Source organism: Sinocyclocheilus anshuiensis, unplaced genomic scaffold, assembly GCF_001515605.1.
Source record: "Sinocyclocheilus anshuiensis isolate Anshui unplaced genomic scaffold, SAMN03320099.WGS_v1.1 scaffold191, whole genome shotgun sequence".
Taxonomy (NCBI): domain Eukaryota; kingdom Metazoa; phylum Chordata; class Actinopteri; order Cypriniformes; family Cyprinidae; genus Sinocyclocheilus; species Sinocyclocheilus anshuiensis.
The window spans coordinates 98,193-110,773 of record NW_015549570.1 but is presented as its reverse complement, the minus strand read 5'-3'; the positions used below and the strand labels follow the sequence as shown (position 1 = coordinate 110,773).

The following is a 12,581-nucleotide window of genomic DNA, read 5'->3' as shown; positions in this document are numbered from 1 at the left end:
TGACCATAGCAACCCGGGATTATCAGAGATGGATTCATTAATATTTTATTTTGAATTAAGATAATATTATATTATTTATTATAGACATTATTACATTATTAAATTATTATATTAACCATAGGCCTTGGCTACCGGACTGTATTACGTGCCATAGTCAGCATTCAATTGAAGTTTGTCATGAATAAATGTTACATAAAGTGCATAATATAAAATAGGCCTACAAGAAAACATTTTTATCCATCCTACAGTCTTGTAAGTCCATTAACTGATCGTCTTTTTCACGTGATATTTGTATATTATTATTATTATTATTAGCCTATTATTATTGGTTATATTTTTATATTAGTTTATATTCATTTTTTCCCATCATTTCGATCTCTTTACTCAACGTTCTGAATACTTTTGTAAATATTAGCCTACTGTAAATGCTCGACATGCCAATAAAGCTTTGATTTTGCTGACTGGAATTTTTGCTGGAATTAATCATTCACGTAGTTTCATTTGTAAATGAAAACACAACACGCTCATTTATCATCACAATGTTTAATGTTAATAAAAATGTTTTATCTATTTTTGATAATCCCAGGTTGCTATGGTCACGCAGGTTTGTTTACGCATTAAATTCGTGGCCACGAGAAATGGATGTCGTTCCCTCAACATAGCATCTTGAGGCCACGACATAATATCACGTTCCCACGAGTTAATATGACGATCCCTCAAATTAGTATCTCGAGACAACGACATAATATCACGTTCCCACGAGTTAATATGACGTTCCCTTAAATTAGTATCTCGTGGCCACGACATAATATCACGTTCCCTTAAATTAGTATCTCGAGACCATGACATAATATCACGTTCCCACGAGTTAGTATCTCGTGGCCACGACATAATATCACGTTCCCACGAGTTAATATGACGTTCCCTTAAATTAGTATCTCGAGACCACTACATAATATCACGTTCCCACGAGTTAATATGACGTTCCCTTAAATTAGTATCTCGTGGCCACGACATAATATCACATTCCCTTAAATTAGTATCTCGAGACCATGACATAATATCACGTTCCCACGAGTTAGTATCTCGTGGTCTCGTCGCCACGACATAATATCACGTTCCCACGAGTTAATATGACGTTCCCTCAAATTAATATCTCGTGGCTACGACAAAACTAAGTGAACCGAACATGTCACCATACGGGCACCGTAGAAAGTGACATTGACACAGTTTTTTCATATTTAATACTGTAAAGCTGCTTGCTTTCCCACGAGTTAATATGACGTTCCCTTAAATTAGTATCTCGTGGCCACGACATAATATCACGTTCCCACGAGTTAATATGACGATCCCTCAAATTAGTATCTCGAGACCACGACATAATGTCACGTTCCCACGAGTTAATATGACGTTCCCTTAAATTACTATCTAAAAATCCCCACCGCTAATGCACAGACTGACTCTATATCAGTACTCTGATGAATAGACACATATAATCATAATGAAATGACATAATTATGAAATGTTATAAACCATATGAAATCTTTTGGCAAAAGAGATCAAAATTCCTGATCTCAAATGTGAATTAATGCAAGTGTACCCAAGTGTGAATAAATGTTACCACAATTCACAAACCTGTTAGCACACGTACATCATGGAGACGTCTATTTGACATATTTTTTAGTGCTCATCTGCAATACGTCTATAGGACGTCTCGTATCAGATGTCAAATGGACGTCTATTAGATGTCTTTAAGATCAATCCAGATCAAGTGATCTTTAACAGACATCTTGCAGACGTGTGCTATCTGGGAAATGATTTAAACCAGTGGTTCTCAAACTTTTTATACCAAGTACCACCTCAGAAAATATTTGGTTTTCCAAGTACCACCATAATGACCAACATTCAAATACAGTAGCGTATTAGGCCTAACTATTCAGCTACAGCTCTGCACAGTTAAAAAACGAAGCAGTTTTATTCCTAATAAGAATATTTTTTGTTGTCAGCCACTTTAACATTGTAAATACACAGTTTGAACATTAACACTGCACTATGCTTACATACAGGTAAATAAAAACCTAAATAATGATTAAATTAAAATGTGTTGTACCTAAAAGTTCAATAAAAACTACTTAAATGTAAAAAAAAAAAAACTTTACTCAAATAAAGATTAAATTAAGATTATCATGTTCATTCATTCATGATTCAAATAATCAAGAGATTACTGTATATTTGGGTGTGTTATTGTGCTACTCACAGCATCATGTGTCATCATGATTTTGTTCCTCATATTTAGTTTTGTTGGCTTAACCACATAATTATATCTGTACATGAAGCTCTGGTTACAGTGTTTATTCCTGCACTGTGATTTAAGCCAATGGTTCTCAAACTTTTTATACCAAGTACCACTTCAGAAAATATTTGGCACTCCAAGCACCACCATAACGACCAACATTAAAATACAGTAGCGTACTAGGCCTAAATATTCAGCTACAGCTCTGCACAGTTAAAAAACGAGGCAGTTTTATTCCTAATAAGAATTATTTGTTGTTGTCAGCCACTTTAACATTGTAAATACACAGTTTGAACATTAACACTGCACTGTGCTTACACACAGGTGAATAAAAAAACTTAATGATTAAATAAAAATGTGTTGTACCTAAAAGTTAAATAAAAACGACTTAAATGTAAAAAAACAAAAAAACAAAGATTAAATTAAAATGTATTGTGTTTTAACATTAATTTATATTTAATTTAGTGATTTTTCTGCATACCACTAGAGGGAGCCTGAGTACCACTAGTGCTACTCGTACCACACTTTGAGAACCACTGCTTTAAATCAATCTATTGTATAAAGCGCTATATGAATATGACGAGACTGGAGTGCAGATTGCAGAGCTGGTGCAAATTTATCGGTAAATAAAACAGCTTCAAAGATTAAAACTGTGCTGTACTTAAATGTAAAAAAAACCACTCAAATAAAGATTAAATTAAAATGTATTGTGTTTTAACATTAATTTATATTTAATTTAGTGATTTTTCTGCATACCACTAGAGGGAGCCTGAGTACCACTAGTGCTACTCGTACCACACTTTGAGAACCACTGCTTTAAATCAATCTATTGTATAAAGCGCTATATGAATATGACGAGACTGGAGTGCAGATTGCAGAGCTGGTGCAAATTTATCCACATCACCATGATCACATGCAACTCAACAGCCTTCGTGACTGACATTTCACAGCGAGACATTTAAATAACAGCAAAAAAACAGCTAGCAGCTAACATTCAATCAACATTTCTATGTCAGATGCAGGCTATGGTAGGACTTACCTGCTTTCGATTTCCGAAGTGCCGTCTTGTGTGTAGATCCAGCTACATGACTTGAAAGAGCCGCTTCTCCCATCCTATCCACTTTGATAGATTTACAACAGGCTCTGCACCTGGCCAAGTGATGGTCCTTTGGGTCTCTGGCAAGCCATTCTTTGTAATCTTCTTTGGTGAGACAAATATCTTGAAACTTGCATTTTCCAGGCATCACGTTTCAACGGTTTCAGCCTATTTTTGCAGTGTTTCACGGTGTGTCTGAAACGTTGAGGTAGTTTCGCGCGCGTGTGAACGTCATGGCAATGTACAACACAAAGTACCTCATGCGGGAAACACTTAATGTAACGCGCAAATGTGTGTAACTAACATAAATCAAGCAAGCTAGTATGCATAGGTCACGAAGTGTTGGCGAAAAAAACACATTAGCGGACCGGAGGGAATAATATGGAATTTTTTCCAGAAAACTTCTTGCACAAAATAAATTCAAGTACTTTCAAAGACCTGTATCTGGGTCATTCTACAGAAACGTCCACTTTTGGTATTGCAAGATGTCTTAAAATGTATTTATTTTTTTAACATTTAAACTTAGACCACATTATTAGATTGCCTTTTGACTTTATGAATACACATAAATGACAGCTTAATGATTTTTTATATTTTTTGTATATTTATTTAAAGATCGCATGTACCCTTTTTTGTTACCTTACTTTGGCAATTTTAAAGGTTTTTATGAAATATTATTTCTCTTTTTTTTCAGCACATGTAGTCAGAGTTACATAAAAATAATGATAATGCAACAAATAAGGAGATTATGTTTTATTTATTTTAATCAGGTTTGCTAAAAGTGTTAAAAATGTCTGGCTCGGCACGTCACTAACAAAGTATTTTAAAAAGGAAACGTATAAATCTTACAATTTTCTTCAAGATGTAGCCTTCAAATACAGCGGTACTTTTCATAATGTTGTAGAGATGCCTTCACACGACATCAACACCTCTGTGCAGCTGTGGTTGTACAGTAAGATATTATCATTGGACCTATTCAAACTGGATAATGGACTGTTCGACCACTGAATCCAGCAGTGTCTGCCATAATATCGAAGTAAGTGCGCATCATTGATCATTGATCTCACTAAAATGTTTTCTCATAACATGAGATCTGCAGTTTAGTTTAAAGATGAATTATTGTGCACCTATAGCACTCCTCGCTGTCATTAAAACAGCATTCCACAGGAAAAGTGATCAAGCGCATCCACTAAATATGTCTAAATTCATATAATTTTTGTTTAACTTCTGCGTAATGACTTTATGTAATTTCAGTGCTTATCTCCATTAATGAGAGTGAATGTGTATATCAAAATGAAAAACAGTTTAAAACCCTTGCTTACTTCATTACTTTTCTCACTCCAGGCAAAAGAGTGTGTACGGAGTCAATAGCATCCGTACAGTGTGACTGAAATAAAAGTAAGTACTCCGTTTAGAGAGTTTTTGAGCTTATTTTTTATACAATGTTTATTGCAAAGACATATGTAGATGTAGATGTAGTTCAATTATACTTGCAATGATGAAAACAACTGCACACTTTAGAGTTACTTGCACTTACTGCATATGTACTAATTATTTAAAATCATTAGTGTGACAAAAACACACATCACTTGTGCATTGTCAGCATTTTATAGTACATTTACTTTTTTTTTTTAACTTTCTGTAAATGTTGAGCTTTGATTATTTCCCATAGAACCTTCAGTCGAGGTGGCACTTCCTCCTACTGAGAGGAATATGTCTCCAGCACCCAAGAGAAGCAAACCATCATCAGATGAGCAGATGCCTTCAGGAGCCAGTGCTATCAGGTCGCCTTGCAAAGGTGAACTCTTACACATTTCTCTTTTGTCACATGTCTGCTGCTTTCTGTAGAATTAAACAAATTACACTAGACTTGGCTAAATGTTGCAGTAGCAGCCACATAGGTAAAAAAAAAAAAAAAAGAATACTCATTTTAATCACTGATAAGCTTATATCTGTTTGTCATTTGATCCCTGATACATGATAAATTCATGCCTCTTTCATTTCAAAGCCACCAGTTAAAATAAGTTAAAAATAAGATGACACGCATGTAATGTTTTGCACACACTAATGTGCTCTGCTGCTTGCATTGCATATTGTCTCTAGAGAGGTTCATAGGTCCATAGCACAATCATTCATCTAGTTATTAAAGTGCCCCTTTTATGCTTTCTCAGGTATGACCTTTCATGTAGTGTGTAATATAGCTGTATATCAATGTAAAAAGATGAAACTGCAGGACAAATTAAATGACTGTCTCTCAAACGAAAGAAACGAGTCATCAGTAATCCCAGACTTACTTCTTGCATGAACCTGTGTATGTTTGTAACAAAAGCCCAGCCTCTGGTTTCCATTGGCAGAGCAGAGAGTCAGAAAGCAGGGTTTAGAGAGATTGAATCCTTAAACGAATAGTTTCACACACTGATGCTATATGTATTATGAGAAAACTAAAGTGTTTTTTTGACCTTGGACACAGGTAAGCTTATTATATGAGACCTCTAAAGCTAAATTAGATGCTTGAAATAAAGCAGTAGAGCACTTTTTAACATTCAGACCTCAGACCAGGGGCCTTGTGTATAAACGTTGCGTGTGTGAAAAAGAATGTGTACGGAGTCAATAGCATCCGTACAGTGCACACATATTTACGCCAAGTTTGTTTTTTATAAATCCAGATACATGTGTGGAAAACGGCGTACACACAAAATGGGCATAGAAGTGTGCGTACGCCGTTTTCCACGCATGTATCTGGATTTATAAAAAACAAACTTGGCGTAAATATGTGTGCACTGTACGGATGCTATTGACTCCGTACACATTCTTTTTCACACACGCAACGTTTATACACAAGGCCCCTGGTCTGAGGTCTGAATGTTAAAAAGTGCTCTACTGCTTTATTTCAAGCATCTAATTTAGCTTTAGAGGTCTCATATAATAAGCTTACCTGTGTCCAAGGTCAAAAAAACACTTTAGTTTTCTCATAATACATATAGCATCAGTGTGTGAAACTATTCGTTTAAGGATTCAATCTCTCTAAACCCTGCTTTCTGACTCTCTGCTCTGCCAATGGAAACCAGAGGCTGGGCTTTTGTTACAAACATACACAGGTTCATGCAAGAAGTAAGTCTGGGATTACTGATGACTCGTTTCTTTCGTTTGAGAGACAGTCATTTAATTTGTCCTGCAGTTTCATCTTTTTACATTGATATACAGCTATATTACACACTACATGAAAGGTCATACCTGAGAAAGCATAAAAGGGGCACTTTAATAACTAGATGAATGATTGTGCTATGGACCTATGAACCTCTCTAGAGACAATATGCAATGCAAGCAGCAGAGCACATTAGTGTGTGCAAAACATTACATGCGTGTCATCTTATTTTTAACTTATTTTAACTGGTGGCTTTGAAATGAAAGAGGCATGAATTTATCATGTATCAGGGATCAAATGACAAACAGATATAAGCTTATCAGTGATTAAAATGAGTATTCTTTTTTTTTTTTTTTTACCTATGTGGCTGCTACTGCAACATTTAGCCAAGTCTAGTGTAATTTGTTTAATTCTACAGAAAGCAGCAGACATGTGACAAAAGAGAAATGTGTAAGAGTTCACCTTTGCAAGGCGACCTGATAGCACTGGCTCCTGAAGGCATCTGCTCATCTGATGATGGTTTGCTTCTCTTGGGTGCTGGAGACATATTCCTCTCAGTAGGAGGAAGTGCCACCTCGACTGAAGGTTCTATGGGAAATAATCAAAGCTCAACATTTACAGAAAGTTAAAAAAAAAAAGTAAATGTACTATAAAATGCTGACAATGCACAAGTGATGTGTGTTTTTGTCACACTAATGATTTTAAATAATTAGTACATATGCAGTAAGTGCAAGTAACTCTAAAGTGTGCAGTTGTTTTCATCATTGCAAGTATAATTGAACTACATCTACATCTACATATGTCTTTGCAATAAACATTGTATAAAAAATAAGCTCAAAAACTCTCTAAACGGAGTACTTACTTTTATTTCAGTCATAATGGAATCATCTGACAATTCGTTTTGTGCCTCAACCCATCCAACATGAGAGAATGGATCAGCTAGCATTACACAACAATTTTAAGTTCCCTATCGATACTTCACTCGTACTGCGTCTTGCTAGACACTAAGGGAAAAAGTCATTTTTTCTCCTGAACTGAAGCCTTTTTCAATCACACAGTGAAACTGCACGGCCATTGGCACATGTTTTAACCTGTTAACCTGCACCCCCAATTTTGCGACTCACAGCTGAAAATAACCTACCTAACTTAAAATGGTAAGAGTTCCTGACAAAAGTGTGCTACACACACAATTTAGGTATCTTTGGAAAGAAGACCCTTTGGGCTTTACTATCCATCCAGAGTTGATAATGCTCAAAAAGATAAAAAGTTATAGACACTGAAGTGCCTTGAAAAAAATTGTACCACACTGAATATGTTTTTTATTTCATATAAAAATACATGAAATAAGTCCTGGAGCAATCCAGAAAAGTAATGGGTTGAAAGTCACATGTCTCATGAGTTTCTGTTTCAAATCTGAAGAAGATACCATGAAAAATGAGACTCCTGCAGCCATTTCTCTGAGACTATGTCTAGTCGCAGTGGAACGATTCTGCTCAGCTGATTCGCCGCCTTCCCTCCACCTTCAGCGATGCGCAGCAGTCATCCAGTTCCCCTGCCGCCATCTGGCAAGATATAAGAGCAAATTTCTAAAGAGCAAATTTCACGGTGTTGTTTCAAATGCCGCACCATTACTGCAGTACGTGCAGGACTCCCCATCGTGAGTGTGTTTCCTGCCTGGGGAAATCCCACGCGGAATCCACGCTCACCGAGACGAATTGCTCCCACTGCGAGAGCATGAGTCTCGCCTCCCTGCTCTCGCGGATAGCTTTCTTTTCTGAAAGCGACTCCGCCCCTCGCGCCTCCTGTTTTCTTCTTCCAAGGACCCTGTGAGGGAAAAACAGCAGGGCAGAGGATCTCAGCGCTCGGATGTGAGCGAGCTTACATCGGCTCAGGTCCCGCGTACCTCGCTCTCTCCACACACAGAGGCTTCCCCCGTTCTCACCCAGCCTGACCAGTGTCCCTCTGCCAGCGCGAGTGATCTGGTCTCGTTCAGTGGGAGTGACAATGAGCTGCTGGATAACAGCATGCCATTAGCAGCTTTGGACGCGGAGGAGCTGTCGGGCACGATCGCTGACCCCGCCCCCCTGCCGCCATCCGAGCCCAGCGACGTTAAGCCCGGGATGGACGCCGAATTACTCGGTGTCCTCTCAAAAGCCGTTGAGGAGCTGGGTTTGAAGTGGTCTCCACCAGAAGAACCCCCCCACAGCCGTCTGGACGAGTGTTTCCTGCGCAAGTCTGCGCCGACTCAGTAGCCCACGAAGCCTGCATCTGCGTCTGCCACCGCCACCCAGCCAGCCAAACCTGAGCCTCAATGACTTTCTAGCTCAGCCAAGCGCTACCCGCTTCCAAAGAGCCAGGGACCCTGGCCTAAGCTAGCGCTGGACTGAGCAAAAGGACAGGAAGAGAAGGGGGCCACGTCTCGCTGCAGCCGGACCACTCCCCAAGCTGCCTCTCGTGAGCCGCCAATCACCCCGTCCAGTTCTGGGTGCAGCCGGCGATGTGTTTGCTGTAAACTCTGGGCCTGTTCAAGCACACAAACGACGATCCGCTGTTATAGCGGGCAAAATAAAACACAAACATTTTCAAAAAGAGAGCAAATTCCCTCTTCCATTTCTCATGAATGCCGTGTCCCCTTGCATCGACCAGGCACTCTAACCAATCCAACCCCTGTCTTCCCGGGCCAAGGCGTGGCAAGCCATCCTCGGAGTGTCAGAATGGGTTCTGGGGATAATAAAGCAAGGTTATTCACTCCAATTCGCTTGAAGACCCCCGCGCTTCAGCGGAGTGGTCCCCACTTCGGTTCAGAGCACGGACGCACATGTCCTGCGAGCCGAAGTGAGGAATTTGCTGGAAAAAGGAGCCATAGATGTTGTTCCTCCGGCCCAGAGCAAGTCAGGCTTCTACAGCCGTTACTTCCTCGTCCCCAAGAAGGACGGCGGCCTACAGCCCATCCTCGATCTCAGACGTCTGAATCGCGCCCTCATGAGACGGCCATTCAGGATGATTACACTGAAACCGATCCTCTCGCAAATCCACCCAGAGGACTGGCTCTTTTCTCTGGACCTGAAAGACGCCTACTTTCACATCCAGATAGCCCCCCATCACAGGCCATTCTTGAGATTCACCTTCGAGGGAGTGGCTTATCAATATATGGTCCTTCCCTTCGTGCTCTCCCTGGCTCCACGCACTTTCACAAAGTGTATGGATGCGGCTCTTTCCCCTCTGCGACAGATGGGAATCCGCGTTCTCAACTACCTCGATGACTGGCTCATTCTGGCCCAGTCAGAGGCGGAGTCACTATCTCACAAAGCCCTTCTCCTCAGCTACTTGAAATGCCTGGGGCTCAGGGTGAACTTTGCCAAGAGCACACTGTTTCCCAGCCAGCGAGTCTTGTTCCTGGGAATAGAGTTTGACTCGGCTCAAATGAGAGCGAAGGTCACAACAGAGCGCGCTCTGATCATACAGAGGCTCCTTCAAGGCTCGTGCCTCTCACCCCCTCAAGAGGTTTCAGAAAATGCTAAGCCTCATGGCTGCAGCGTCTCCAGTGCTACAGTTGGGCCTGCTACGAATGTGCCCCCTCCAGCACTGGCTCAAACTGCGGGTTCCATCCCACGCGTGGCGTCATGGACGCCTGATTATCAGGGTAGGTCAGGCCTGTGTAACAGCCCTGACCATCTGGATGAACACCCAATGGATGGAACAGGGAGTTCCCCTGGGAATGGTCTACAGGAGGAAGGTGGTTTCGACAGATGCTTCCAACACAGGTTGGGGAGCTCTGTGTAAAGGAAAACAGACGTTCGGCCACTGGTCGAAAGCGGAAAGCTGTCTGCACATCAACTGCCTCGAAATGCTGGCGGTATGGCGGGCCTGTCGAACCTTCCTACCAGACTTCAGGGGACATCATGTCTTGGTCTGTTTGGACAGCATGACGGAGGTGTCCTACATAAATCGCCAGGGGGGACTGTCCTCGAAGTGGCTCCTTGTACTAGTAGAGCGCCTCTTGGAATGGGCCCAGCTCAACCTACTTTCGCTGAGAGCAGCACACGTTCCGGGCAAACTGAACCAAGGAGCGGACATGCTGTCACGAAGCAAGGTCCCCTCAGAGGAGTGGATGCTTCATCCGCAGATGGTTCAGAAAATTTGGGAAATCTTCGGCAGGGCAGAAGTAGACCTCTTCACCTCAGAAGACAATTCTCACTGCCCAATCTATTATTCCAAGGACAAGGATGCGTTGGCCCACGACTGGCCCAACCTCCTTCTCTACGCTTTTACCCCGGTTGCCCTGATTCCACAGGTAATCAGGCAGATCAGGGAACAGAAACGCAAAGTGCTCCTGGTGGCCCCGCTCTGGAGGAACCAGCATTGGTTAGCAGTGCTGTCTAAGCTGCTAATAGCAGCCCCGTGGCCTATTCCCCTGAGGCAGGATCTCCTCTCCCAGGCGAACAGCACGATATGGCACCCCAGGCCAGAGCTGTGGGCCTTGCACCTGTGGCCACTTGACGGGAGCCTGTTAGTCTCCCAGAGTGTGTACTGAACACCATTTCTCAGGCTAGAGCTCCGGCTACAAGACGCCTCTACGCCCTTAAATGGTCAGTGTTCTCTGCCTGCTGCTCAAACCGCAGTGAGGACCCGCTCACCTGTGAAGTATCGGTGATACTGTCCTTCCTGCAGGAGCTGTTGGATAATGTTCCCCATCCACGCTCAAGGTCTATGTGGCAGTGATAACGGCTTCTCATGCCCATATAGCGGGCCAATCTGTGGGCAGGAACAACCTTGATGTTCGTTTTCTTAGGGGAGCCAGGAGGCTAAATCCGCACCGACCTCTCACTGTCCCTACGTGGGACCTGCTCACTGTTCTGAGGGCCCTGAAGGGTCCTCCCTTTGAGCCGTTGCAGTCCATCGACCTTCGGTCCCTGTTGTTTAAAACCGCTCTGCTACTAGCGTTCTTTCTGCTTAACTGGCGCGCAGTTCGCTCTGAGTGAGTTTGGATGTAATATGTCCAGACCTATCAGAGAATTTACTTGTGCGCTCTCGGCCCCCATAGGTGCTGAAGCTGCGCAAGTCTTCTGGAACGAGCACTCGGCCGGGTGAGGCCTTCATGAGGCTTAGCCCGTTAGCCTGGAAGGATTTATTGTTCTTGTTCTCATGGCCCAGAGGTGCCTAGGTCAAGGATTACCATTGTCGCTCCTCTGCCACGGCACGGCGTGATTGTACTGTTCCCATAGTGTCTAGCAAGACGCAGTATGAGTGAAGTATCGATAGGGAACGTACTCGGTTACAAACGTAACCTCGATTCCCTGAGATGCGGGAACGAGTACTGCATTGCTAGCCGTGCCATACAGCTGCACGTCTCAGTCGTCGCTTCAGTCGAAGTAACCTTAATCCAATGGCGAAGCGGCCGCTTGTATAGCCAGATGACTCCACCCATTCTGGTGTACTTTGGCGGGTTTCGCGGCCATAGGTTTGTGCAGCACCGCTGCCGAGCCATTGGTTAATTTTTAAAACATACTGCACGAACCAATGGCCGTGCAGTTTCACTGTGTGATTGAAAAAGGCTTCAGTTCAAGAGAAAAAATGACTTTTTCCCTTAGAGTCTAGCAAAACGCAGTACTCGTTCTCGTATCTCAGGGAACTGAGGTTACATCATTTTATAGTATCAAGTTCCTCAAAAAATCTTTACTGTAAAACACGTTGAAGAATATCTTGGAGGCATTTGATTCGTTACACAAGTAGTTTTGACAAAAAAAAAAAAGCTTTTTCAGTGCACTGAAGCATCTTCTTTAGTGTTGGAACAATGTTTTTGCCCATCAGGTCTTCACAAGTCACTTGACTGAAAACTATTCATAACTGCAAAATGTAATCATGTATTTTGACAGTAATACAAACCGTCAACAGTAGATGAACAGTGTCCCTCTTGTATGCTCCCGTCTTCCTCATCACAGTCAATAACTTTTTCTTCCTCACAGTCAATAACTTTTTCTGTGGAAGTTCAAAGTACAGCTTTACAGTGGTATATAATGGCTCGGTAACACATGGTATATGAATAG

At 41.8% G+C, this 12,581-nt stretch overlaps 1 protein-coding gene across 1 annotated transcript in view; it reads right to left on the bottom strand.

Moving 5' to 3' along the window:
• The window catches only part of LOC107657333 (uncharacterized), a 51,115-nt gene that overhangs the window by 36,712 nt on the left and 1,822 nt on the right, over positions 1-12,581 (bottom strand). The window contains exons 2-3 of the mRNA XM_016445376.1: positions 12,421-12,513; positions 6,997-7,122 (exon numbers count right to left, since the gene is read on the bottom strand). Of these exons, the coding sequence (XP_016300862.1) occupies positions 6,997-7,122; positions 12,421-12,513 (219 nt within the window). The remainder of the gene's footprint in view (positions 1-6,996; positions 7,123-12,420; positions 12,514-12,581) is intronic.